The 27,630-nt window shown below is 42.3% G+C and overlaps 1 protein-coding gene across 2 annotated transcripts in view; it reads right to left on the reverse strand.

Annotated features, from left to right (window-relative positions):
* Positions 1–27,630, reverse strand: part of PTPRT (protein tyrosine phosphatase receptor type T) — a 321,762-nt gene that overhangs the window by 136,311 nt on the left and 157,821 nt on the right. For both annotated transcript variants that reach the window (XM_034066730.1, XM_034066729.1), the window contains exons 7-8: positions 16,605–16,901; positions 15,022–15,131 (exon numbers count right to left, since the gene is read on the reverse strand). In XM_034066730.1, coding sequence (XP_033922621.1) covers positions 15,022–15,131; positions 16,605–16,901 — 407 coding nt within the window. The remainder of the gene's footprint in view (positions 1–15,021; positions 15,132–16,604; positions 16,902–27,630) is intronic.

The following is a 27,630-nucleotide window of genomic DNA, read 5'->3' on the forward strand; positions in this document are numbered from 1 at the left end:
ACTAATCATAGCCTGCCTGGGACAGCATTGTACAGATCCAAAATACAACATGGAAATATATCCATCACGGAAACAGACTGACCCCAAAATGCCAACAACATTAACAGAGCAAGACAAGCCCGAATTACTCTTTAGAAACTCTTCTGAGAAGGTACCACTTTGCATTCGATCAGCATGTTGTCATAACCTCAGGATACCTCCTATAATTAGGAGCTTCTATAATCAGGATGCAGCTAAGCATTTTCATTCCAGATCTGTTTATCACATTAGAGGTATGGTACAGTGAGTGCTCTAAGTGGGAAGGAAAGGAATGCAAGTATGAGGGAACAAGCTACACTGACACAAAGTCATTATTTTATATGCCGATGTTTGCATGACCTCCTGCTTGCTGAACTCATCTTTCCACTCTCAGAGCAGTGATGACCCGCTTAGCTTCAGATATTGGCAGGTATATATTATATATATATATAATACATCAACAGAGCTTTTTGTTTCTCCTTTTATCACTCTCAAGCACAGATACTTTGGCTTTTACTTTATATGGACAAAATAAATGAACTGAGAACACAATGCTAGAAACATTTCGATCTGAGACACTTGCATACAAGACCCTGAACAGACTCTGCCATTGCAGTGTCTGTGACACCCAGGAGAGGCTAAAGGAACAGTAACATTCCCAAGGAACAGCACTGGCCAGGGACCACAGCTACAAACCAGGAAACAAGAGAAAAACAGCCAGTTTTGGTTGAGAGCCAAGCAAAACCTGTGAACCGGGCTCCAGGGAGACCTTAGGGCAGCTCTCAGTGCCTAAAGGCACTATAAGAAACCTGGAGAGGGGCTTTGGACAAGGGCCTGCAGGGACAGGACAAGAGGGAATGTAACCTGTCAGAGGGGAGACTGAGATGAGATTTTAGGAAGAAGTCTATGATTTTGTGATAGCCAAGACTTCAGAAATCTCTCTAGAAGTCAGAGCAGTCAGATTTTCACAAAGACATCTGCAGAGGATTCAGATTCTTGAGCCACAAAACTCTATCTAGCCTTCAACTGAGTTTCCAAATTTTTAAATGAAGGCAGGAACCCACGAGTTCTTAGGTGTCATCTCCTGCCCCCTCCTTGAATGCATGACATTGGTTCCTTAACATAACAAGTTCTTGGCAGTGATGTTAAGCTTCATTTACAGAACATCACAATGATACCCAGCAATATTCCAATCCACTGAAACATATTTCCTCTAGGGACCTCAGCATGAAAAGGCAAAGATGTTGAACAAAAGGCAACATACCTTTCTCTGTGTTTAAATCCAGGTACATATCTGCTTGCAATGGCAAGAAGCAGAAAAAGCAAATATAACCTCAGAGAAGAGCTCTGTCACCTCAACGGTTACCTTCTTCACACAGTAACAGCTCTCTGAGGGGCAGACAAGGATGGATGTGTTGTACCAAACCGCAGTGCATTCAGCTGCTGGCGCTATTTAAAATCAGTAATTTATATGCAGAAATAGTTATAAACTGTAAATTTAGAGATCGACACGTTGTTGAAAGCTGTTCTACCCATGTTAGAGAGTACACGACCCAAATCCTTCATCCCCTGTAGTGAAAAAAAAGGATGCAGAGGGAAGTGTTCTTCCCATAAGTTAATACTTGGTTACACATCAAGTCCCAGAGCGATTAGCAGCAGGAGCTCCCACACCTTCTGAAGGTAACTAGATGAAAATAAAATGCATCTCCAGCTTCTGAAATGCACCTTTCTCTTCCAACAGCTAATATGGAACATGAAAATTAACTCAAAGCTGTCAATGGCTTTTGCATTTTTCATTCTGCTTATTTGGGGAAAGAGGCCAGAGACAGGCATTGCCCATGATCAAACACTTGAGTATTCAGGGACAACTGTCTTTATTTTGCTGTAAAGCCCTGCAGCCAGCAGGTCTCCTGGTGACATCAGTAGAGTCCAACAGTAACTCTTCACTGGTTAAGGGTTTCTGTTGGTTTTCTCATCTGTGCTGTCAAAGCATGGAAGGTCAGAAAAGACTTGTAATAGACTTGGGGAAACTCTGAGGCTCTCCTGACCAGATGGTAATTCAGCCAGTCTTATCCTGGGCTCAACCTGCAAACAGCCCCTCAACACAGACCAGCAAACACAAACCACATTCTCTTAACCACCTACATATAGACCTGCACACAGACTGTTCACTAAGAGTATAAAAGCGTTGCTGTCCTGGTCTGTACCATAAATGTTACTATTGGTATAAAAATTACTATTGGCTTTCTCCAAACCCCAGATGCTGCCATTCTGAAAGGCCCTGCTGCGCACAGCAACATTTGGCACAGTATTTTCTTTCTATGCTTGTCTAATTTAAGACAACACTGAAAACCTTACGTGGGACTGCAAACAAGTAGAGATGCATGTTCAGCTTCAGCACGTTTCAAATCATTGACCAAACGAGAGGAACCACTGTTGTGTTTAGCTCATACTTCATTAATTAATCAAAGGCAAGACTTCCCCAGCAGTGTGTGCCCTCAGCACATCAGTAAGGATTACGTTCACAGGTACTCTGTTTAGATAGCACTGTGTTAATCCCAGCAAACAATATGGTCACTGAGATGTGCGTGGAGCCCTTCAGGAGGAGAGCTGCTAAAATAATTAGGCAATGACATGAGGAAGCAGTGGTGAGCTGCACATCTTGATTCTTCCCAGGCACAAAAGCTTCACTAGGGTTTGCTCTTTATCTCTGATTTGTTTGGGAGAAAAAGAGCCATTGCTACACCATGCTTCCCCTGTCAGCAATGTCAGTTTGACATCATTTTCTCCCTGTGCCACTGAGGAGCTCAGAATAACAAAGGAAAACACCAAACTCTCCACGCAACAGACAGAACTGTCACTCTTGAAGCTGTTGTTCTTCCCACAACAGCTATTAGCAACCACTGTAGCTGCAGGGAATTCTCGTGGTCCAGAAAGGCTCCAAAAGGTCCGCAAAGCTCAGGGTCTTTATTTAAATCTGTCAGTAAAGTAGCTAGAAATAGATGTCCCTCTGCAGATGCTGCTGAGATTACACAAGTTAAACTAGTAGCAGGTAACAAGAGATTTGCTCAGAACTCTTTCATAAGCAGCTTTCTGGATACTTATTACCATGACAGAGAAAAGTGAGAGCTTGAAAAACTCAGCTGACAGCACAGCAGACCTTTGCCTCAGGCAAAGCAGAATGAATTCCCCTCGTTGGTAATTTCTAGCCCAGGGCTGTGTCTCATTACTCCTGCCCAAGCCAAGGTTGTTCAAACTTCAGTGTCAGCTGAGAGGCAGACGTGCCTATTGCTGGCACTGCTCTGTAAGCTGCAGCTCTGGTTCTATTTAGCTGGATATCTGGTTTAATGTAGAGAGAAATGTGGGGGGAAAAAGTGTTTCTGGAATGTAGAGCATTACAAGACAGATTATACAAAATATAATGAGAAAGATTATAATATCCAGAAAAAAGGTTGAGTTACATCCACCAAGCAGTGTTTGCTCAGCAGCAGTAGGGCTCACAGAGTCTGTCCTTAATAAGGATGATACGTAGGCAAGAATGTAACTTCTGTCTGGATAACCTGAATGATTTCTAATTAGTCTGTGTCCTATATAGGAAAATAGAAACACTATATACATGCTGGTTTGTTTTCTCTAAATTAAACACAAGTTCAACACTGTCACAGAGACTGGTAAAGTTAAACGGCTCAGAAAAAAACCTTTTGGTTGAGTGGATGGAACCTTATCAAGCACTAAGGGGAAAAAGCATTCCATTGTCCTGCTGCCAGTATTCCAGGGAGAGGCAGAGCTGGGGGCTGCAGCCTGGATCAACCAGTACTCACACTTGGAACCATTCTATGGAGGAGCTCATCGAGGAACAAAGGCCCTTGCAGTCTGGGGAACCACATCTGACTCTGGCAAAGGGACCAAAGTGAGCCTTAGGGAAAAATCATTCTGAAAACAACATCAATCTGGATAGAATCAGCACCTGCTGCTGTCTCAGCAGGGTTTTATATTTTGTTTTAAAAGAATAGTTTGGGTTGGAAGGGACTTCAAAGCTCATCCAGTTCCAACCCACTGCCATGGCAGGGACACCTTCCACTGGAGCAGCTTGCTCCAAGCCCCTGTGTCCAACCTGGCCTTGGACATTGCCAGGGATGGGGCAGCCACAGCTTCTCTGGGCACCCTGTGCCTATTAAAAATAAATACTTCTACTGTATATTTTCTAGTCTGTGTCCTTCCTCAGAGTCTCTATCTGAGACAAGGGTCTTGTAGAAGTTTTTTAAGGGTGACTGCAGCAGCTTTGCTGTTTTTGATTCCTTCTTGTGAGCTTAAAAGTTAGCCCATAAAAGTTCATGGAGTAATGAACCACTTCTAGCAGAAGCAGCTTTTAGGCTGAAGAGTGAGCCTGAACTGGGAAAATTTCAGCACAAAATACAAAACATTGGAGATATTAAATCTCCCAAGGATGAGACTTGGGTTAAAAAGGAACTCCTGGAATTTTCACTGGTGGAGTTTCACTTATGCTGTAAGACCAAAATGCTCCTGAGATGAGGGAGTTTGAAACAGGAATTCACTATGGAGACAGGGCCAGACTGCCTTTGCGGGTTGCTGAAAAGGAATATTCTTCCTGCCTCAAGACTGCATTTTCACAGCATCCCCTTTTCTTCAACTCCAGAAGAAGAGAGAAGCCAACCAGAATACTGAAGAGAACACCACGTTAACTGCACCCTCACTTGTTTCAGGCTTTTATGATTCCTATAGCTCTTGATCACTGGCTCATCACCACAGCTGGTTTTGTCATTCATCCAAGCTCCCCTGGATGCAGCCAACAGCAAAACAAAACAGGAAAACAGCACAGGGCTGGCTGATGCTCCCTGAAATCTGCTCTCCAATGTGGATTTCAAGGTGATATGTGCTCCCATTCTCCTTGGTTCCTGAGGAAGGGAGGGGAAGCACAAAGCTCTCTTTTGTGTGCTGGGGGCCAAATAAGGAATTAACTTTCCCAGAACAGTATCTGCTCTGAAGCGTTTGGTACGTCAGGGGGACAATCAATTTCATGACTCTATAAAGCTGATTGAAACCTGATTACACAGCAAGCCACAGGCTCTTTTCTCCAGGACTCACCAATTGCCTGTGCTTCTTAGGAACAAATACTTCTGCAGGTGACTTGGGATTGCAGGTGGGATGGGCATTAGTTCCAATCTTATCAGGAAATTTCAGACATGTGGGGTGCAAGACTAAAGTTAATTGTACCAAATGTTACACAAAAGGAATTATCTGAAGCAAGTTATCTTCTAATGAACAAGAAAGGGTTAGTGAAGAGGGTAGGGAACAATCCTTCTCCGGTGCTGGACTTCAGAACTAAAGAATATACTTTATGACCAGATGAATGTGCTCATTTTCCCTCTTAACACTCAACTTAAGGCAGGCAATTATTGCTACTTACATCCTTCCCTGGCCCACTACATTTCACCCAGGAACTGGGAGGAAGCAAAGGGCTTTCATTTTTCCATTCTTGTACTTCTTTTGATAGAAGGTTAAGGGAGAGTTAAGCAGCATTTCTGCAAGTTATATTTAAGGTTGGCAACATGTGAAAGACTAAAAGCCCTGAAGAATAAAGTCCTTTAATTTAGTCACAGCACAAGCACAGGATGGTTGGTAATGGTATAAAAAGCCATGGCACAGCTCTTGGTATGAATATAGAATTTAATCCAGAGAGACCCCAAGAATAAAAGAGCCCCATTTGCTCTGTAACCTATTACTAAGAGTCACATAAACACGGAGATAATTAAACTTAAATACACACACAAACACAGACACCACATATACAAGACAGGATATAACATGATCCTATACCCCACACCCAACCTTTCTCTTGACCAGGAATAGGGAGAGTAGTGTTGAGAAGTTTCACCTAATTTTCTTTTTCGTGTTCATATTTCCTGGGGGTTTATTACTTCTTGTTTTCTATAAATAAAACCAGATTTCATATCTATGAAAAAGGGAGTAGGAATGGAGTAGGTAACAAAGCAATTGGGAGCGCCTCAGTAATGTATTCAGGCCATTAAGGATTTCATTAGGTTTACTAAAAGGTCATTAATGATAAAATATCTTCTTTTATTTTACCTACTTTCTAAACATTATAGTCTATTCTGCCATTCAAGCTTGCACCCCACTGACATTAATTAGCATGCTATATATTAAGGAGAGTTTTTAATGAGCTGTTATTTCATATTATTTTATTGGTGAGCCTCATTGTTCAGTTTAATAGCAGAAAATGACAACTATAGGAATTGCTCTGATAGAACTGCAGCACTGAGGCAGTTATTTCAGCTCTGTGGGCCTCAGTTCCTGATGCTGAAAGCCTCAGGGCAGGGTGGCCATGCTACACTGGGTGTACAAGAGCTGTGGGCAATGAACAAATTCCCAATTCAACACACTGCAGGCCTAACAACAGTTCTCTGCTCACTCTACATCTACATCTGCTTGTATCTACATCTACAACAGAAACAAGACCCACAACCCTACAAAATGGATTTGCCACATTTAGAGATAAAGAATCAGTCTTAGCTATTACTGTAGATGATAACTGTAAGATCACATATTTTTAGCCATTTAAACTATCCATCTGTGCTTCTTTTCCAAGCCAAAGCTCTGCCTCACCTTAAGTTGCTTTTCACCATTTCAGACAAAAGCAATTGAATTACTTGATTGAAGTGAATTATGATCAATTATGATTAATTAACTGAATGATGATTGAATTTAACCAAGCACAGGTTGGACACAGGGGCTTGGAGCAAGCTGCTCTAGTGGAAGGTGCTCCTGACTATGGCAGGGGGTTGGAACCGTATGAGTCTTAAAGTCTCTTCCAAACCAAACCAATGTGGGATTCTGTGACTGAATTAGAAACACAAAGAAGTGAGTTGTTCTTCCTGTGCTACAACCTCACAGCAGCCATGAGCCTCCTAAAGCTGTTTAGTCCTCGCTGCCAGTGATACTGATATTGCCTGGGCAGCAGGAAAGCAGAATCCAGGCAAACCAGTAGCAAACAGGGAGTTCAAGAGGAGAAGGTAAAAAGAAAGGCAAGGGACTCAAAATGAGAGACTGGTAATAAGAATAGGGCTCAGGAAAATAAACCCAAACCCATTCTGTCCACTGCATGGCAAGATCCTAAAGACACGCACAGAAAGGACAGCAGTAAGATTAATTTCCAAAAAGGAAACATAATACTGGCATTTTGTCCTTTAGAAAGTGATGAAAACATCACCTTGACTGGCCTTTTCTCCTTTACACAGGGCCTCAGCTGCACCAATTAACAGGATAAAGCCACCACTTCTGCCTGTTTCAATCCCATCTATTTGCTAAATTAAGGGATACTTTAGATGAAACATAACCCATCTAGGAAGGAAGCACAGACCTGTCTCTGTAGTCTGCTTTCAATTTAGGTAACTACCACATTCTGGTAAAGGTAGACACTGTAACATCTGAATATGAAACTGTTAAAGCTCTTGATACGTATTACCAGAACTGCCCAGCTGCACTAGGTCTTGGAAGATCAGATGGAAGAAATGGGATTAAGAATCAGCTGTTTTCCTAGATAAGCAATACAGAGAAACAGCAGGGCTGAAAGAAGAGAGATAGAGAACCCAAAATATATTTTTCCTAGAAAAGAAAATAGAGCAATTGAAGTCAGAAAGACAAGATGTCCATGTATCTACAAAATCATTTTTAACATTTGAACTTTAAGAAAGAAGAAATTGTTGGGGTTCTTTTTTTGGGTAGTGGGAAAAGGGAGAGTTGTTTAGTTCTTATCACTCAGATTGGCTTAGAAAGAGCCCAACACGTACACTAAAATAATTCAGCTCCTTTTAAAGAAGAAACAGTTTTGTGGTAGCCAAACACTTTCTCATTTGCATGGGATTTATATCACTGCAAGTGTGTTGGCTTCAAAAGAACAATAAAAAGGTAATCAAAGGAAATGCTGTGCTCAAGGGACCATATTAGGCTTTTATTTGTGGAAAGCTTGATCAAGCACTTTTCTCAAACAGTTGATTCATACTATTTATATCACAAGTGTGCTGTTTACCTGGAGGTTGTCATCCTGTTAAAAAACCCTGACATCTGAGTTTCTCAAAAACCCCCTCTCATTTTCTCATCAAGATGTTACTGGAAATAATAGGATTTAAGACAGCATCATCAACAAATGCTTCCAAGTGAAGTGGATCTTGCAAGTAACTGAGCGAGTAACACACAAGAATCCTATATAATTTGAAGAAGTTTGGTGAAAGCTCTTTAAGGTGTTTATGCAGCGAGATATCCCTAATTAGGAAATCAGTTCAACATTTCTGCTTTTAAGGCTGTGTTTAACAGGGACAGAATGGGAAGAAACAACCACAACAAAGACACAGCAGGTTCTTTCTAGGCCAGGTTGGAAGGGGCTTGGGGCAACCTGCTTTAGTGGAAGGAGTCCCTACCCATGGCAGGGAACTGGAACTGGATGAGCTTTAAGGTCCCTTCCAACCCAAGCTGTTTCATGATTCTAAGATTTACTGCCCTTCTCAATTGCCAAGGACAGATAATAAACCAGTCCAATCAGCACCATTCACTTTGCAAATTCTGGGCTGAATCCTTACTGAGTGGGGCCCAGAACACTTGCAGCAACTAACCAACACGTACACCCAGTGCTCAGCAAATACCACAGTCAGCAGATGGGCTTCTCTTCAGCAAGCCCAGCCCTCTTTCAGCACAGTTCTGCACTATAAGCCATTAACTCTGAAAGAGTTCACTCTTTTAGAAGTCTTTTAGCTGGGTATATACTCACAGCTTACATGTAATTGAGAGGACGATGCAGCCTACCATAGAGCTGATAGTTCGGAACTTAAGCAGATTAAACATGGCCACACAGTTTTGTTGCATCTTTAGATTATTAAAGAATTTTAATTCAACACAGTACACCTGCAGTACACCATTTATTCCTCGTGTAATTGACTTTCATGGACTCTGGACAAACAATATACTGCAGCACAAGACACTGTATAAATCCAGTGTCACACGAAAACAGCATTAGTGCTGCAGATGAAGAGAGAATAATGCCCAATTGTGTGAAGACCATTGTCAAATGCCTGTACAGATGACTGATAAAGCTATGACTGAATATACCATGTTAATTGACCATTTCCTGGGTTTTGAGCACTTAATATCATTTCTTTAATGCTCTCTTAGTGTTCAGCTAAATGCAGCAGCAGCTGCGTTTAGTATAGACTTCCCTCAGTGCAGCTTGGTGAGCTGAAGTGAACAAGCTTCGTCCCAGGAGTATCGTGCATCCACAGAATGCAATTTAGAAGCTGTAACATGATTGATTTTCATGGGAACATTCAGAGCCACTTGTCACTGAAGGCAATTTCCCTGAATTGTCATCTTTCCACTATTTTAGCTGCAGAGCTTTATAAGAATTGGTTACAAGATTCTGTGGCTGTTGCTTTCTTTCCTGGGGGAGCCATTTTTCACTCTTCTTAACCAAAAACTACCCTTTAAATACCCCCCAAAATGCCTACACCAGGTTGAGCTCTCAATCCTTTCAGGAAACCTTCTTTTTTTTTTTTTTGGCTACACCTTTTAGCAAGGAAGATTTCATCCTGAAAATGTCAGGTTTCACGAATAGCTTAAGGAAGGGATATAAATAGAAATGCACATGTATGTATGCAGTGAGTAGCTACCATACCAAAAGATCATGCTTTGTGTTACAGTAAGTAGGTACTTTCAGGGGTTAAAGGGAGAAGAAATTTGTTTCCAACCTATTGCAAATGCAGGCAGTGCATCCCCCAAATACTGACCTTACTCATGACCCTCTATGAGGCAGTTCCCATGTATACGACCTCCCATGCTGGGAAAGAGTGAAGTGATGGAGAAGAAATGGCACTGGCAACTGAGGAAGGGAAGACTGCAATTTAACATGGCAACTAAGAGGATCTGGAACCTCACAAGTGCAATTTAAACTCAAATCCTCTGGGATTAGAGGAACTAGGCTCCAAACATCCCATTAAAGACCTGAATTTGCATATGAAAGTCCACTATATTATTATTTGTGGCATCTAAATACAGATTTAACAGCATTGCAGGAACAGTGGCTGAGAAAACTAGGTAGTTGAAAGCTGCATCATCATTTGTCCCCAAGACCAATGTGCAACCCACATGGGACTTCATAAAGATGAGAATATGATTACTAGACTACACCTTATACTCCTTAAAAAGACAGTTTGCTGCTTAAACATCACCTTCAGGCATGGCTCACCAAAAGGACTCCAACAGCCTGAGAGTGTTTCTCCAGCCAAAGAGCTGAAGATATTGTAGCCACTCTTTAAGTGCCTCTAGAACTGGAATATCTCATAGTAATGCCTGCCCTCAACAATGTGACAAATGACAGAAATTCTGGGTGGGTTTTTCCCTTCTTTCCCTTTAAGGGCAAAATTCTACAACCTGTCTATTCTGAGAATTAGGTCACACAAAAAAAATGTACTGTCAAAGGTGAAAACCAACATCACCAATAGGGTGCACTTATGAGCCTCCAGCTGCCCAAATGGGCAGTTAAATGCAGATATAAATTTGCAATTTTAACTTACATTTTCAAGATCACAGAATCACAAAATGGCTTAGCTTGAAAAGGACCTTAAGCTCATCCTGTTCCAACCCCTGCCATGGGCAGGGACACCTCACACTAAACCATGTCACCCCAGGCAATGTCCAACTTGCCCTTGAACACTGCCAGGGACAGAGCATTTACCACTTCTCTGGGCATCCTGTGCCAGAGCCTCAGCACCCTCACAGTAAAGAACTTCTGCCTTATACCTAACCTGAACTTCCCCTGTTTCAGTTTGAACCCATCACCCCTTGTCCTATCACTACAATGCAAGTTTGCATAAAATATGTATCTGAAGCACTTCAGTTTGGACTACGGAAGAAATATACTTTAGACAGCCTTATGTCAACTAACAGCCTGGAAAATTTAAGTGCCAAAGCTGGTCATAGAATCATAGATTGATTTGGGTTGGAAGGGACCTTAAAGCTCATCCAATTCCAACCTCCCTGGTCCAAGACCTTAAATTAGGTTGCTTGCTCCCGCTCTCCAATGACAGCCTGGGTCTTTCTGCTGTTTGACAGTGGTTTGACTTTACACACATAGGAGGAAAAAAAAGAACAAAAATGAAATCTTTGTTACATGTCTCTGTACACAAAGGTTTTGAAGCTGAACTCCCACATGGTATCAGCACAATAAGCAGCATTTCATTATTAGGGATTTTGAAGCATAGCAGCTTTTCAGGATTGGCATAAAAAGAATCCAAGTTGTGGTGCTTTCTGTCTGCCAGGGGACTCAAGGTGAACAGGACTTACTACAATATTATTAGATGCTGCCACTCACAGTTCGCTACAAGAGACAGCTGTAGTAACACTTCTTCCATGAATGTCACCTGCAAAAACAGTTCTGTAGAGCATTCCACCCAAACCAACGTACCAGCAAATCCATTATCACTGTTCAGCCGTGATTCTGAACACAGACTGATCTAAGTACCTACACAGCCTGGAGCTACCTGGGGACTTCACTATAACTAGAGCTCTTAAGCTTGCTCTCCGCTGCAGGGCTTACTTGCAAGAGCAGGCTACACATCTCCCTCATGGCTTTCCTGACTAGACAGATCAACTGCAGATAACTCAGTATACACTCATGTTCTCAACTGCTCTGCTGTGCTCCTCCAGCACCCCAGAAGGAGCTGTACCATCACTTGCTTTCACACAGCTCATACCCTAATCCTTTCAGCATACTGATTAACTGACTTGCAAATCTGTGAGCTTTCCAAGTTCCTGTGAACAACAGGTTTCTGCTTTCCAGAAACACACGGCAATTACATACTCATTTGGGGGTCTAGATGGTTCCTTAGTTTAAAAATCCAGCTCTGGCTGTATCCAGCTGAACACAAGGGGGGTTAAAGCAGTTTTAAGTGCAGGGCTATTGCCACCTTTATTTTTACACTATCATTGTAAAGGATAAAAGAGATTTACATAAGTCCAAAAGGTTTACTAAGTTCCTTACATTTTGCTTAGGCTCTTCAGAAGTACTCAATCATCACTGTCCCTGCCCAGGGCAGGGGAATTGGAACCGAATAATCTTAAGGTCCTTTCCAACCCTAAACATTCTATGGTTCTATGACATTAGTACTGTTCACTGGGCAAAAACCTGGCTGTGTAGGCAGGCCCAAAGAGACATGCTGAAAGGATGGTTACTAGTGGTGTTCCCCAGGGCTCAGAATCAGGGCTGGTTCTGTGTAATATCTTCACTGATGATCTGGATGAGGAGATTGAGGGCACTCTCAGTACGTTTGTGGATGACCCCAGGTTGGGTGGAAGTGCTGATCTACCAGGGGGTAGGAAGCCCTGCAGAGGGATCTGGAGTGAGGTTACCTGTATGAGGTTCCACAAGGCTCTTGGAGGTCATTACTGCTGAGGAATTACTTTGGTCCTAGACACACAGCATGAAACCTTTAAATAACCCCAGCAGAGACAAAGGTGCTGGTTTAATTATCTGTGGTAGGTTGTGGATTAAGCAAGAGACACAAAAGATGCAGCTACCTGGACAACAGTGGAAATACCTCAGTATTTTTAGGAAGATTGAACTTCAACTGCAGGATGAGATGTTTCTGTGCAAAGATCTGAACTTTACTGAGCAATTTCAAAACCAGGATCTTCTATTCTTTGGAACAGATTCGCTTGTGACAGACTTAGCATCTGACAATTACACTGAGAATAAACAAGTGATGCACAATACAGCTGCCCACCATGCACTGACCAATACCCAGCCTGACCCAAGCAGTGATCCACCCCTTCCATTCAACTTCCCCCAGTTTCCATGCTGGGTATGATATGCTATGCTATGGAATACGTCTTTGGCAAGTGTGGGTCACGTGTGCTGTCTCTGCTCCCTTCCGGTTTCTGGTGCCCCTCCTCACTGGCAGAGCATGAGAGACCAGAAAGTCCTTGATTCACATCAAGGAAAGTCCTTGATTCTCATGCAGGAAGGGAGAAGAAAGGCAAACATTTCCATTCCTGACAACCTTCAGGCACTCTGGTTCTCCTGGTGTTTTTAACACTTGGATATTCATCCCTTTGGAGCAGAGGAAGAGGAGAAAAAGGAGGAAGAGTTCTAATTCACCTTGACTTCTCTTTGGCTTCAGCTGCTGAATATGCACAGAATCATTATTAGGAAAGAAAAATCTGTTTGTCTCCACTGAGACTTGAGCAGTGATATGACTGGAGGGGAAAAGGCACTGTCATGATGCATCACTAACCAGGAGGCACTGAAGTATCTCTATGTAGCTGCTCATCCAGAAAAGCTACTCAGATTGCTGAAGTCCTTTCAATGAGCTGAGCCCAAGGCAATATTTTAGTAGGAAACTGTCTCTTTAAAAATTAAAAGGCATTGTTTTTGCATCATTTGACTCGGATTATTCTAAACATGTTTCATTATAGGTCACCTGTGTTGCCAGAAACATAATGAATTTGCAACTGATTCTCTTCAGCTTAATTCCTTAAAAATACAGACAGCTTTAGTACATAATTCCTTACACAGACATGAGACAGCCTATGGTGCATGTTCAAAATTCTGCAACGGTTAGCTCTATTCTAGTACAGACAGATAGTATGTAACATGCACAGACTGCCACAAGTGTAACAAAAAATGACTCCTTATGCAGCCATGGTTATTGCCTGGCTGAATTATTGAGAGGAATTTCTATTAATTTATGAAGTCTTGCCATATCAAATCCCATCTACCCTTTGTGAGCCAGCTGGAGCAATGACCTAAGAGTCAAGTTACATTTATGCCCAAGAGAAAGTCAGTATCTCTTGCTCACGCTGTAGTTGTAAGAGCTCACTGGTGTGAAACCTGCTTCATTTTTACCATTCAACCATCAGTGTGACAGAAAAAGGCAGTGTCAGTGAGGAGGTCTAGCAGTGACATGTTAGAAGACATGCTGGTCCAAAGTGAGAAACTGGAGGGAATAGGAAAGGAGCAGAACTCACTGGTGATGGCAAAGTGGTTTCTTGCACCCATGCCTTTTCCAAAGTAAGTCTGTACATTCAGCCATCATAAAAGAAAAAGCAAAAAAGCAGAAAATGCTGCACAAACCCACACTGAGGATTCCTGCATTACCATAAAAGCATTTTTTTCTAATCTTAGTGATAGATGCTGAACCTATAAACTGAAACACACTCAGCCAGCATTGGTGCTCCACTTTCTGCTATTTAATAAAAGTGACCTTATTTTCTCTTCTAGGACTATGTCTCATTTCACATGATCCTCTAAAGCAGCCTTTTATATTCCTTCTCCACACATTTGGTGTACTCAGCATTATGGATAGTGTCACCAGAAGCAGATGACAACAGTAACACCTCCTTACCTTAACAAGAAGCATCTCCTTTGATACACTCTAATCACATTCATTAGTTTTCCCATTCAGCACAGGGTGGCCAGTGATCATCCTGTAGCCTGCTGTGTGTTTTGTCTGGAGGCAGGGAGAGTGGTTGGGCTAGATAGATTATCATTGAGAGATCCAGTGAGAACACTACAAGATATGACTTAATGGCTACATTCTGCTGAGTTTGCCAGGAAGTGGCATGACTTTTGGAAAGGCAGAGAGGAATTAACTGCAGTATTTAGGTATAAAACCTAACTGCTGTTTACCGCAAGAGAAAAGGAAAAGGAAAAAAACCTGACCATACTGCAGATGAAATTAGGGCAGGAATTGAACACCCAAGACAGGGGGAATATTTGGCTCTCATTTTGCAACAGATCTTCTCCCTTTTGAACTGGAAAACTTTCAGTGATAGCAGCAGACTATCTTGAAGAAGCTTCTCTATTTTAATCAGGCTTCTTTTAGCACCTGCTGAAATCTCAGAGCTCAGGATTGGCTTAAACACAAATGAAAAGGGCCCTGTGGCATGTATTCCTTGACAACAATCTGTTCTCCTCACCTCATAGAGTGTAATGATGCCATTTGTCTCATTTGGAGGCTTCCACTGAACATAGATCTTCTCTTCAAAAGGTCCTCCCTGGATGGATTCCAAGGGAACTGGTCCAGGAACTACAGGGGAAAAAAAAACCCAACAAAAACCTGTGTGAGAAGCTCCCACACCTCCAGCTGCATGTGCATCGGAAGACACCAAAAAGCCACCAGACGTGAATACAAAGCTCAAAATAGCTAAATAGCCCACAAAAAACGCAAGGCACCATCATTGCCAAGTTTCGAACCATATGAAAGGCCTATTCTTAACCGCTGGTTGAAATAGGAACACCCTCATCTAACCACTAAGTGATAAATAAAATCAGAATCCATGAAAATTTGAAGCTAATTTCAGTACATCCTTATTCAAGCGCAGCACAACAGCAGCAGGGAATTAATGTGTCCTTCTCCTCCCGCACAATAAAGTTCTATCCCCCTAAACAGCCAGATTGCACCTTGGCATAAAGATGCTACTGGGCTGCACACCTTTATCAATAGGAAAGATTGATTTCCTCAGTAAAGTAACAATGCAAGATTTATATTTCATTATGGCTACAAGGCCAGCTAAAAAAATCCACCTACTCAAGCAAAACTTGAATGCTGTGGAAGGTAACTAATAAATGCACTCCCAAACCTGCCTGATGAAAACCCTGTTCATTTTTCTGAAGGATTTGCCATCCTCTTATGTCCCTCTGGATGATATAATGGGCTGCAAGAGTCACTTTCAACAGGAGAAACTTAGGACAGCAATTCCTTCCAGCTCTGGCAGAGGAAGAACTTCTTCTTTAACACATTAGACAGAATGGAGGCTTGTCATCTGTGAGAGTCCTCGAAATAGCTCAGATGGGATAATAACACTTTAAAGCTTTCCATCAGTACTTCCGGAAAACAGTTCTTTTCTATCCAGAATGGAAGAGTTAGCACTGGATGAATTTAGCTTCTGAGACATATATAAAATGCTACATCCAGATCAGTATTAAGAAAAGCTACAGTGTGGAAAAGAAGATGCTATACTTCTTTTTATGGGACAGTGATGTGCATGCACAAAAAAAAATCAACAACACCAGAATTACATTTGCCCATATCACAGAATGGTACGGGTTGGAAACGACCTTAATATCACCTAGTTCCAACCCCACTGCCATGGAAAGGATGCTGCTCTATGAGAGCTGGGTAGTTCAAAACACAACCTCAAGGCCAGGCTGAATGTGGTTCTGAGCAACTTGAAGATGTCCCTGTTCACTGCAGGGGGTTGGACTAGATGAACTCTGAAGGTCCCTTCCAACCCAAACCATTCTATGATTCTACAGAATTAAAGCTACTGCTGTTTGGTAACTGCTCAGACTGGCATTTGTCATTCCCAAGCACACTGGGGATCCTTGCTGTTTCATTCCACAGCTGTGGAATGGGAATTATTTAAACTTACAAATATTGCGTAACACACACTATCCAGAGAATCCATTTATAAGTTTCATGGGGCAGAGTTATGTTGTTATTTACGGCTTGGAAATATTAAGTCTTCCTCCCAGAACAAGCAAACCCAACACAACTTACCATCCTCCTCCGTCTGCACAACCAGTTCCTCACTCTCCATTTTACCCTCAGGGTTTGAGAGGGCCAGTCGCAGCCTGATGGTCATGAAGGGCCGGAGACCTCGCAAGGTATAGTGGGATGAGGTTTGGATGAGTTCCTCTGCCTCAAACTTTTGTTGGTTAAACACATACTGGTATTGGACAGTGAGATTATAGCTGTGGCAGCGGGTCACCGCATAGCCAAAGGGTTCCCACTGCAATGTCAGCTGCCGAGAGCGGATATCAACCACTTCCACATTCTGTGGTCCATGGACAGGATCTGTGGAGCAAGCAAAGAGAAAAAAAACTCATTAATTTGACATTAAAAAAGTCAGTTATCCAATAATATGCTTCCTGTCAGAGTACTTGAGTATTTCACAGTTCTGAATGTTCCTGTCTTTACAACGTGCAAGTGACAGGGAAATGAATGTCAGAGCCACAAATACATCCTGGCTCCTGAGTTTTCCCTGAAAACTCTCCTGTCACAGGGCCTTGAATCAGTGGTCATGCTCCTGATTCCTGTGAAACCACACTGAATCCAACAGCGGCAGCTGAGTCCATCAGGTAAGAGGTGTGAAAGTCACACTTGCTTCATTCTTAACTAAAACGAAGGGCAGCAGAAAACAACCAAAAAAAGCCCCCAAACCAAACAAAAAACCCCTAAGGCCCAGAAAGGTAGGTGATCTACTTGAAAGTGCCCAACTGCCTTGGTGAGTCCAGCCCTAGTGATGCAGACACACAGAAATGGCTGCCAGAGAAGGGATGAACTCGAGTCTCAGCTTTCAACTTAGCTGTGTAGCTCCTACATGCTCCTGCTTACCCTAAACCCATTCTGCTCAGAGACAAAAGCACAGGAGTGTAAAAATCGGGATTAGGAGCCTGACTGTCAGACTTCCAACATCCCAGTGTACTGACACCTCCTTTTGCCAAACCCTTGGATGCTTTGGCGATGGCACATCCGAGTAGATCACACTGCTCCTTGGGTATATTCTGAGTCATCTCTGCCTTCTGCCAATAAAACTTTCCTTTCAGATCCTATCAACGCCTTGGCCCCACCAGCTCTTTATCATGCCTTCCACAGTATTTGACTGAGGTACAGTTGAATATTCATATGGAGGAATCATTTTCACCTGCTGTTCCTTAACTTATTTTTAACAGCATAACTCAAATGTCCTTTATATAAAGCATAAATGCATGCGCCGCTAGACAGGGAGATACAGAGAATGAAGGATGAGTAAAACCAGAGTTTGAGATCTGTCAGATGGTAGCAATATTACCCATGTCATCGTTTGCTTATCTGACATTTTCTCAACTTGCATGGCTCGTTTGTTTTTTGGCTCAGTATAGATCTAAGTAAGGGAATCAGAAAATACATCATTTGATGGAAATTTTCCTGATTTTCAGCACAATTCAGTGTTTCTCCTATTTCCAATAGTCTCTCATAATTTCAGCCTATGAAAGGAACAGAATGTTTTCATGGAACAAAAAAAGTCATAAGGCCTCCAGAATGCTACTTACGTTTCTTGGAAAGATAATTGAAGTGAAAAAAAGCTTTCTAGTAATTCTTGAAAGTAAAGCACCCACCACACTGACTTCAATCTACTAATGCATAAGCAGGAAATACACTATAATAACCAGCATATTCTGTATAACTTCCAAGAAAACCCTAGTGAGTGGCACTGGGAAAATAGCTACCTCAAAAAGGAACAGAATTTGGAATCTTTATATAGATGTAGCCACTTTTGAAACAGGATGGGTATGAAAGGACCAGTGGGCTGAAGCGAGCAACTGGCTTAGGATTCTGTATCAGTCACGTCAATTCTTTGGCATATAGAAAACACACTTTTAAATGAGATTCTTTAGTAGGTTGTCAAAATAATAATAATTTAGAAATTAGAAAGTTTGGATGCACCAGTATACACACATATATTTAGTATTAGGTGATAATCATTCTTTGTATTATAAACCCAATAAAAAAACTTTTCTGTCGATGACTTGGATAAATAATGTGAACACAAGAATGACTGTGTGAAGTCTCAGCTGCTGAACCTATACAGGTAAGCACAAACCTCCTTCCAAGCTGTTTCAAAAGGCAAGAAAACCAAGAGCAGATGCAGATGCAGATACTCGTCCTTCCAAACTCTACACAAAGCAACCCACTTAAGACCCCAACACAAAATGTGATTGTGACAGGAAAAACATTTCATGCCAAGACAAGGATGTAGCTGAAGATGGCAATTAACCTCAGGTTAATGCCACACTTTTCTTTAAATTAAAGTTATTTTCTTTAAGTCAGTCATGTTATGAAATGAACAGGTAATTTGAGAGTTTTTGGTTTACTGATGTCAGATGTGCTGACTTTACCAGTGGGTAAGGAACAACCCTGATTCAGAATCATTTCACCAAGTCAGATGTCCAAAATCTGGACTATGGAAGAATACCTGCAGTTTTTAGCTTGCTCATCTCATATTTGCCCTTTCCTTTCACACCCAAAACTGTAAGTCTTGGAGGCTGCCTTGTATCAACCTGTTTCTAATCCTACTAAAAATTTATTGTAAAAGATACACCCTGAGGCCTTCCTCGGGTTTTGCAACACAATCTTTTCAATAGAGTACCCAGCCTATTGACTGCAGATGACATTAGTTCTAAAGCAACAAGCTAAAATACAGATCACAAACATAGTCCAGACCCCACTACTCAATCACAGAACATGTCACATTCTCTGAAGTTAAACAGCTCTAAACTGTGAGATTTTTCAGTACAGCCAAAAAAAAAAATGAGACCAGGATGCTATACAGATCATAGTGACAGCAGGCTGCCAGAGGGGAGACTGAGATGAGCTCTTAGGCAGAAGCTCTTCCCTGTGAGGGTGCTGAGGCACTGGCACAGGGTGCCCAGAGAAGCTGTGGCTGCCCCATCCCCGGCAGTGTTCAAGGCTGGGTTGGACACAGGGGCTTGGAGCAAGCTGCTCCAGTGGAAGGTGTCCCTGCCTGTGGCAGGGGTTGAAACTCGATGAGCTTTGAGGTCTTCCAACCCAAACCAATCTGGGATTCTATGAAGCTCTCCCAGCTGTACTCTCTTGTCTTTAGTCTGGGCAAGCAGATTTCTGACCCAACAGTGATGTGCAGTTTTCAGAGACTGCATTTTCTGCCATCACAATTTTACAGAGAAGTTGACTTTTATGGATGGTTTTCCTTTTTCCCTTATTGTAACCGATCTCCTATTGTCCACTGTAGCTTTCTTGCTCATTGTGAAGTTAGAAAACCAAGGGGGGATTTAGATTAATAGTAACAATTGTCATTGCTTTATACCCCTCCATCAAGAGAAGAACAGACAGAAAAGGCAGTCATGGTGAAACCCTGGGGTTTGAACACAAAGCTCAAGTTGAGCAGTGAAGTTAAACAGAGACAATTGTTGCCCCAGGGTTAACTATCTGTTGCAGGAGGCTAATTGGATAAAGACATTGCTGTCACTAAAGACAGAGCAGAAGGTGCCCTTACTCGTCTGAGGCCTCATGCCCATGTCTCCTGACCTATGGAGAGCAGGAGGCAGTTTATTAGCTGTGCAGTTGTCCAGTGATTGAACTGGTTTTCCCGGCAGGTTACAGAGACTGTGAACGCACAAACAGAAGAAAAATGACTGTGAGAAGAGCTTTCTGTGAGCCCTCAACTGATGCCTTATGATAAAGAGTGGGAAAATAGGTGTGATTCTCCTCAACACACCCTCACATAAGCCCATCAGCCAGTCACTCCCATCAGAACAGGCGAACACCCCAGTAAGGTTCCATACCTTTTTCCTAGGCAGACTGGGAGAAGACAAGGACAAGACTGGGTGTGCTGGTAGTTGATAATGAGACCAGAACTTGTGTTCTTCCAACTACCAGCATGGTAAGTCCTCTCTCTGTAGCCCAGGAAATACTGAAAACCATTTTAATTTACAAAACATAAAATTGGTGTCAGAATAGGGTTGAGAGCTTCACAGAATATTTCATTCTTGTGACAAATCAAGACAGTGGCCACATGTCTACAGCAGCAGAACTCCTTATGACAGCAATAAGTATAAACCTTATGCTTCCAAATACATTGCTCTTGTTCTACAGCTGGAAAACCAAGCAGTTATTTCATAGAATCCCAGCCTGGTTTGTGCTGTGACCTTAAACCTCATCCAGTTCCAACCCCTACCACAGGCAGGGACACCTTCCACTGGAGCAGCTTGCTCCAAGCCCCTGTGTCCAACCTGGCCTTGAACACTGCCAGGGATGGGGCAGCCACAGCTTCTCTGGGCACCCTGTGCCAGCGCCTCAGCACCCTCACAGGGAACAGCTTCTGCCTAAGAGCTCATCTCAGTCTCCCCTGTTCTGGCAGGTTCAAGCCATTCCCCTTGGCCTGTCCCTACAGGCCCTTGTATCAACTCTTTTTACAATTCATTGTATTTTTTAAACAATGTGTCTGACAATGACTCTCCTCTAGGCTTTAGATTAGGCCTGAAACCTTCCCCATCCCACCTTTATTCCCTATTCTTCCTCTTCCTCCTCAAATTTCCACAGGATGAAACAAGCCTAGGGAAAAACCTACTCCAAACCCACAGCAAAATAAGCAAAGCAAAAGCATTCAAGGAGTTTGCATTAAATCCACAATTCTTGTGTGTCATAAAACCACCCCTCTAGAGTGTGTGCTGTTCACTGTCAGAGATCCTGACAGAGAAATTGTTCCATAAACGTCCCACATCCTATGTCGTATAGATGGACATTTCAGGATAACAGACAGCACTGTCCATCTCTGCAGTGCTGCGTGTCTGTCTGTCACAGAGCTCCTTTGCTGAGCAGCATAACGCACACACTGCTGCCCATCACATTTCAGTGCTCTTGAATGTGCTAGAAATGTCTTTTCAGACATGACAGATAAAACCACTGATTAAGCAGAATTCACTGGTCTTTCAGTGCTGTAGAAGTGTTTTGGCTTTGCCCTTTTCTGCACAAAGAACATCACCCTAATATTTGGATCTCATTTTCTGGGTTTTTTAAATGAGTTCAGTTCTCATCACTTCTCCAAAGTCAGTGCAGACAAGGCTGAAAGCAGGCAATTAGATGGAAAGGCATGTTCTGAGAGATGCTGCAACAGAGAGAAGAGAGAAAGGAAACTGATACAATAAAATCACTGCAGAACAAACAGCCTGTTTGTTGAGATACCTGTAATCAACTAAATCCTAAGTCATACCCAAAGAAATAGGTGTCATTGAAACTGATGAACTAAAATCATAGAATCACAGAATGGTTTGGGTTGGAAAGGACCTTAAGACCATCTAATTCCACCTCCCACTGAACCATGTTGCCGAAGTTATTTTATAGCATTTTCTGAGCAATGAAGAAGGAGTCCTGCCATACAGATGAATCTGTTGTAAAGGATGAAATAAGTCAGAGAATGGAATATGTGCTTAGGTAAGTCAGGGATTGATATAAGTTAACAGAATTATGCAGTACCAGGCTGGGCTGGGTTAGAAGGGACCTTAAAGCGCACCCAGTTCCAACCCCTGCCATGGGCAGGGACACCTTCCACTGGAGCAGCTTGCTCCAAGCCCCTGTGTCCAACCTGGCCTTGAACACTGCCAGGGATGGGGCAGCCACAGCTTCTCTGGGCACCCTGTGCCAGCGCCTCAGCACCCTCACAGGGAACAGCTTCTCCCTCATGTTTCATCTAAAGCATGTCACAGTTATGATCATTTTACTTCAGCTCACAGCACATCTGCTTCATTTTTTGATTGATGTGGTTTTTGGTTTAGTTGTAAATTTTACTTTGAATTCTGCACTGGAAGAAACCAAAGAAATATAAAAATATAATAAAAGGGAAAATATTTGATACATTACAAATCTCATCAAACATCCTGTGACCTTTCAGTAATCTCTCAAATGTGCCTGTTGCTCTCATAGACTCAAAATCCACACACTGGCAGGTACCTGAAGTCACAGAGAAATCACTTCCCAGCTCTGCTCATGTTCCTTACACGTGGAACAGAGCCCCAAACCTCTGTTTGCTAAGAACCACTCACTAATGAAGCACAACTGTCTAAAAAGGTATATTAGCATCTGCTTGAATGGATTTCTTTGTCATTATGTTAGGAAGTGGTGAAAGCTTTCTTCCCTTGTACCCAAAACTGCTGTTCCCTAACCAACTTAAAAATAATAATTTAAACCCACAATAAAGGGTAATTACTGGTTTTATTAAAGTCATCTATCATGGATACCCAGAGCAGTGGTACTCCATGCCTGGGAACAAAATGTACATTATTGAGCATTTTGCTGATTAAATACAAAAGCGTAATTAAATATGCTAATGAAAGTGAGATTCCAAACCAGGTAAACTTGAGGGTTGTGGAAAGCACAAGTAAAATGTGGGGTTTTTACAGACTCATTTTATTACATATAAATTTTAACTATATATTTTCCTACCATGCATGTGCAGTTATTTTTATTGCCTCTTCCACTGTGTACAGCTGTCAGCTCCAATTGGAATAAGTAGAAGAGATCAGAATAACACAGAAGCTAGTTCCTGACAAAAGAGAAATTATTGCCATAGAAATAAGTAAGGCAATAAAAATAGGAGGGAAAAATAGAGGTTCCTCCACCCAGTCATGGGTCTGTTGAACTGTTCTGAGCAGCAGAGAAAAGCAGTGCTCTTGCAGATGGGCTTTCTCACATTTGCAACTATAGCTTCCATTGTGTAATCTGCAAGAGGAATTCTCTGTGTTCTCTCAGAATTCTGACTCTGAAAAGAAAAAGTAATAAATAAATATTTCCAGATCTCCTTGCAACTCGAGCAGAAGAAGCTACCAGTTCATGACACATCAGCTTTGTGGGCACTAATGAAATGTCCTCATTGACCTAAACCATTTTGCTCAGGTTCAGGAGCAGCAGTAACTCCCTTCTGCATCACTGATGGGGAGCTTTATGTGGGGAATCTCTGTATGATGGGCACTCACTGGCTCCATGCACTTGATGATATTTGAAGGGATTTTTGTGGAATCACAGACTCACAGCCTAGTTTGGGTTGAAGGGACCTTAAAGCTCACTCAGCTTCAACCCCTGCCACGGGCAGGGACACCTTCCACTGGAGCAGCTTGCTCCAAGCCCCTGTGTCCAACCTGGCCTTGAACACTGCCAGGGATGGGGCAGCCACAGCTTCTCTGAGCAACTTTAAAGCTGTTCCTAAGTCATGCCTAAAAGTTGGGAAACAGCTCATTTATTCACATCAAGATCATTATACTTGAGAATGGGTTTCTTCTGGGTGAACTGAGGCTCTGGCTTACTGCATACAGAAAATAAAAAAACCCTGAAATGGAAAAAGGCAGTGTGTTTTGTTTGCTGCAACTATGGTTTGATTCTCTGCTCCCATGGCTTTAACAACAAGGCTAGAAGGAAGTAGATGAGTATTCATGTGTGAAAAAAAAGACTATGTTTTTAACAAAATTAGGCAGCTGAGCTCATTTCCACCCCATTAGGATCTGTCTATGAGACAGTGCTGCCAATGAAAGTGCAAGAGATTAGTTTTCCCCTCACTAGCTTAAGCAATGCTCTGGGCACCAAATACAGATCACAACACTTTGCAGGGATATTGCAAAGCTCATGCAGGGAACTGATCCAGATCCTGTCTTTCAATTTCTCAGCAAAGCCATTTCCACACAAATGCACCACTGTGCCCTGAAAGAGTCTATTTGGAAGTGGAAAGAGGAGAAAAGAGGTAGATGCTTATTGGAAATCCATTTGCTGGAAGAGAGTTAAGGAAAGCTGAGAGTTTCTAAGAAAAGATCTGTTAATATGTCATTGAAACATTCCAATAACCCCTGCCACAGTCTGGCACCACCGGGCCATGAGTTGTGACAGCATTATGGAGAGTCACACTGTTTGTTCATTTAGTATACCACTGAATTTACATGAAGAAAATACCGTTCCTAATTTCATTTTCCTCTAATATTCCTACGCAGAACAAGTGCTGAAAAAGTCAGTTTGATGGTTGGTTCTCCTCCAGCTATTAATGATTTCCTTCTGTTCAGAGCAGAGGGCAAGAAAGAAGGGCAGAGAAAAAATAGTTCCTGCTTTACTATTAAAATAACACTAATCCTACTGGAGATGTGTTAGCATCTGCTCCCCAGGCAGTTATAAGTTGTGTCAAGAAGCAGAAGATTAGAAACATCAGGGATCTCCAACTGGCATCCATTCAACTCTAATCTCTAAGGATTTACAGAGACAATTACTTTCTTCTCCCTCTTCATCTTCAGAAAATCTCCTATGAAACTTAAAATCCACAAGCACTACAGCTACAATGTGAAGCAACCAAGTGCTGGGTCCTGTCAGAATTAAGGTTGCATATGCAATGGGAATGTTGTGTTATTTGTGCCTATGCACCATGCCCAAGGACTTCCAGAGATTTTTCAGTGTCTCTGGTATCAGGGACTTGGGAAGAGCCCATCACCCCCTGCAGTATCCTGGTGCCTTAGGGCAGCCCAAGCCTCCCTTTGAGGGTAAACCCACACTTTCAGACCATCACAGTTCCCAAGCAGCCCTAGGTCTCTTGCCCATGGACCACTCTACTGGAGGAGTACTTTTCCCCACAGGAGCACTTCCTTCCCCAAGCACACACACATAAAGTAAACCAGATGTAAGTGCCACCACAGCCTGTCAATTCAGTGACTCACTGATGGTCTGACTAGCAGATAGCAGTAGCCTGCAGCCATGTATGTCTTCAGCTGCACCACTGGGTAGCAAAAGAATCACAAGACTTAACTTTGGTCATGATTGAGAACATTATCTACTGACATGCTCTTCTATTCCTTCACTCTTTCTTGCTCCATACCCTCCGCTGCCACTGATCTTCTGCCTACCTCGTCCCAGCTTTTTCTCCACTCCACAGTTACTGCATTCTCAAAGTCCTCAACTACATCTGCTCCCAGGCCTTCTTATTCCATCCAAGTCACCAAGCCATCCCAATCCACCCTCCAACAGGGACCGCAGCTCCTCATCACCCTGTGCTTCTGACCCCTATCAGCCACTGGGTTTTAGTCTCAGACCTTGCTCATATGTTCTATGCTCATTCTAAAAAGACAACCCAGCTCCCTCTCCTGCTCTTTGTGCCCAGCTGCCCTACACAATTATCTTTCTCACCTTCTGCTCCCAGTTCCTCTCTAAATCTACTTCTCCATTTTCTTTCTGCCAACACACTGCATCAGCTCTATGTTCAAGTCCAGCACATTTCCCCTTCAGACTGACTGAACATGGTAGGGAAACTATTTTTGCTAGAGGATTAAAGTTCCTTTCACTTCTAATATCTAATTTAACCTTGGACAGGACAAGAGGAACTGAGAGCAACTGCAGTCTTTTAAAGGCTTAGCTATTACCATCTGTGAACTTCCTACTGGACACATGTGCCACAGGTTTCCCATTTCATCTAATTCAATCACACAGAAAGATTGTGGTGGGTCAAGCCTTGTCATAGCTGCACACAAGAGAGTAATGTTCAACTTGCTTTCATATTTGGACTTTAAGAACCTGAAACATGGATTTTCTTTCTCTTTTTGCCTATCAGCACCCAACACAAAGGCAAGGAAGACTAGTAAAATACTTCTTAAAGACTACATATGAAATTGTTCAAAATAATAATAATAAATAAAAATACAAGCTAAGATCCAAGCTCACTGGAAAACACTGCAGAGAAAAGGAATGCAAAGGACTGAAGATTTCTCTGCCCACCAGAGAGGGTCATGTGAAGATAGAAGAATGCTCACCAGAGGTAGCCTAACAACTGCCTACTCTACTACCCTGTCTAGTGGAAGCACCAAACCTTTGCTTTCATTATACTTCACAAAAGAACACAAAAATAAGAAGTCAGTAACTGGCTCTCAGCACTCAATGAAGATTTAGGATGTCAACCAAAGGAGGTAAAAAAAGCTGTTATTGTTTTCTGTATCTGTCTTATTCACTGCCTATGTTCTCCAATCTAGATCCTGCTATCTCTATTAAAGACTACAAGACCACCTAATGGAAAGCTAACAGCCTGGGGAAGTGTTAGGTACCAGCACACTCATCAAACTAAATTCTCCTGTGAGAGCAGTTTATTGATTTGTGTATTTGACTCTCTTTGGGATTATTGTTCAATTACTTTTATCCTGTGAGATGAAAGCAGCTGAATGGAACATCAAAAGCAGATCAAAAAGTCGCTTGTTTCATTTTTTCTTTCAAATCTGCATAATATCCATTACAGATCTGATTTTCAAGAGAGCCCTCCGAGAGCAGCAGTAGAGGGTAACTCCATCAGGCACACAGCTCTCAGCCACATTCTCTCAAATTGTTCTGGCTGCAGCCAAAGTGTTTGCTATAGAGCACACAATTTTCCCTTGAGCAAATGATGGCCTGTGGGACGTATCTGACTGCAGCTCCTTTCATCAGGTGAGCTGCTTGCTAGTTGGTGATATGATTAGTAATTTCCCACAACTTATAAATACAAACACAGAATTTCCACTGTATGCATGTATAAATACAAATACAGTGTATCATTTCCCCTACTAACTCTTAGCACCACTGAAGACCTTAAAGCATGTTGCTGGTCAAGAGACCGTAAAAATGTCATTTTGCTGGTCTCCATTCATTCTGCACTAAAAGGTTTTCATGTTCTGCTTGAGAGAAAAAGTAAGATGGTTTTAATTGCCACCCCCTGTTTCCACTGTAGGACATGGACTTGCATCCTTTTCATTCTGCTGCACACATACAGCCACTGCAGCATCTGGAATCAGGGTCCTGCTGTCTTGCTCAAGAGGGATATGTAACAAGGTGTGGACTGGCTCACCTCTTTTTTTGAAGTGGGCTTAGTTGTGCAGCCATCAGACAAAACTCTCTTCAATTCTTCAGATATAAGGATACACACACTCCAAACTTAAAACTCGAGTAGGATAATCTTACAACGAATAGGGTATTAGAAATGTCTGTGGTTTACATGGCAGGGACATTATAACCATAGAATTCC

This window comes from Melopsittacus undulatus, chromosome 10, assembly GCF_012275295.1.
Source record: "Melopsittacus undulatus isolate bMelUnd1 chromosome 10, bMelUnd1.mat.Z, whole genome shotgun sequence".
Classification (NCBI taxonomy): Eukaryota; Metazoa; Chordata; class Aves; order Psittaciformes; family Psittaculidae; genus Melopsittacus; species Melopsittacus undulatus.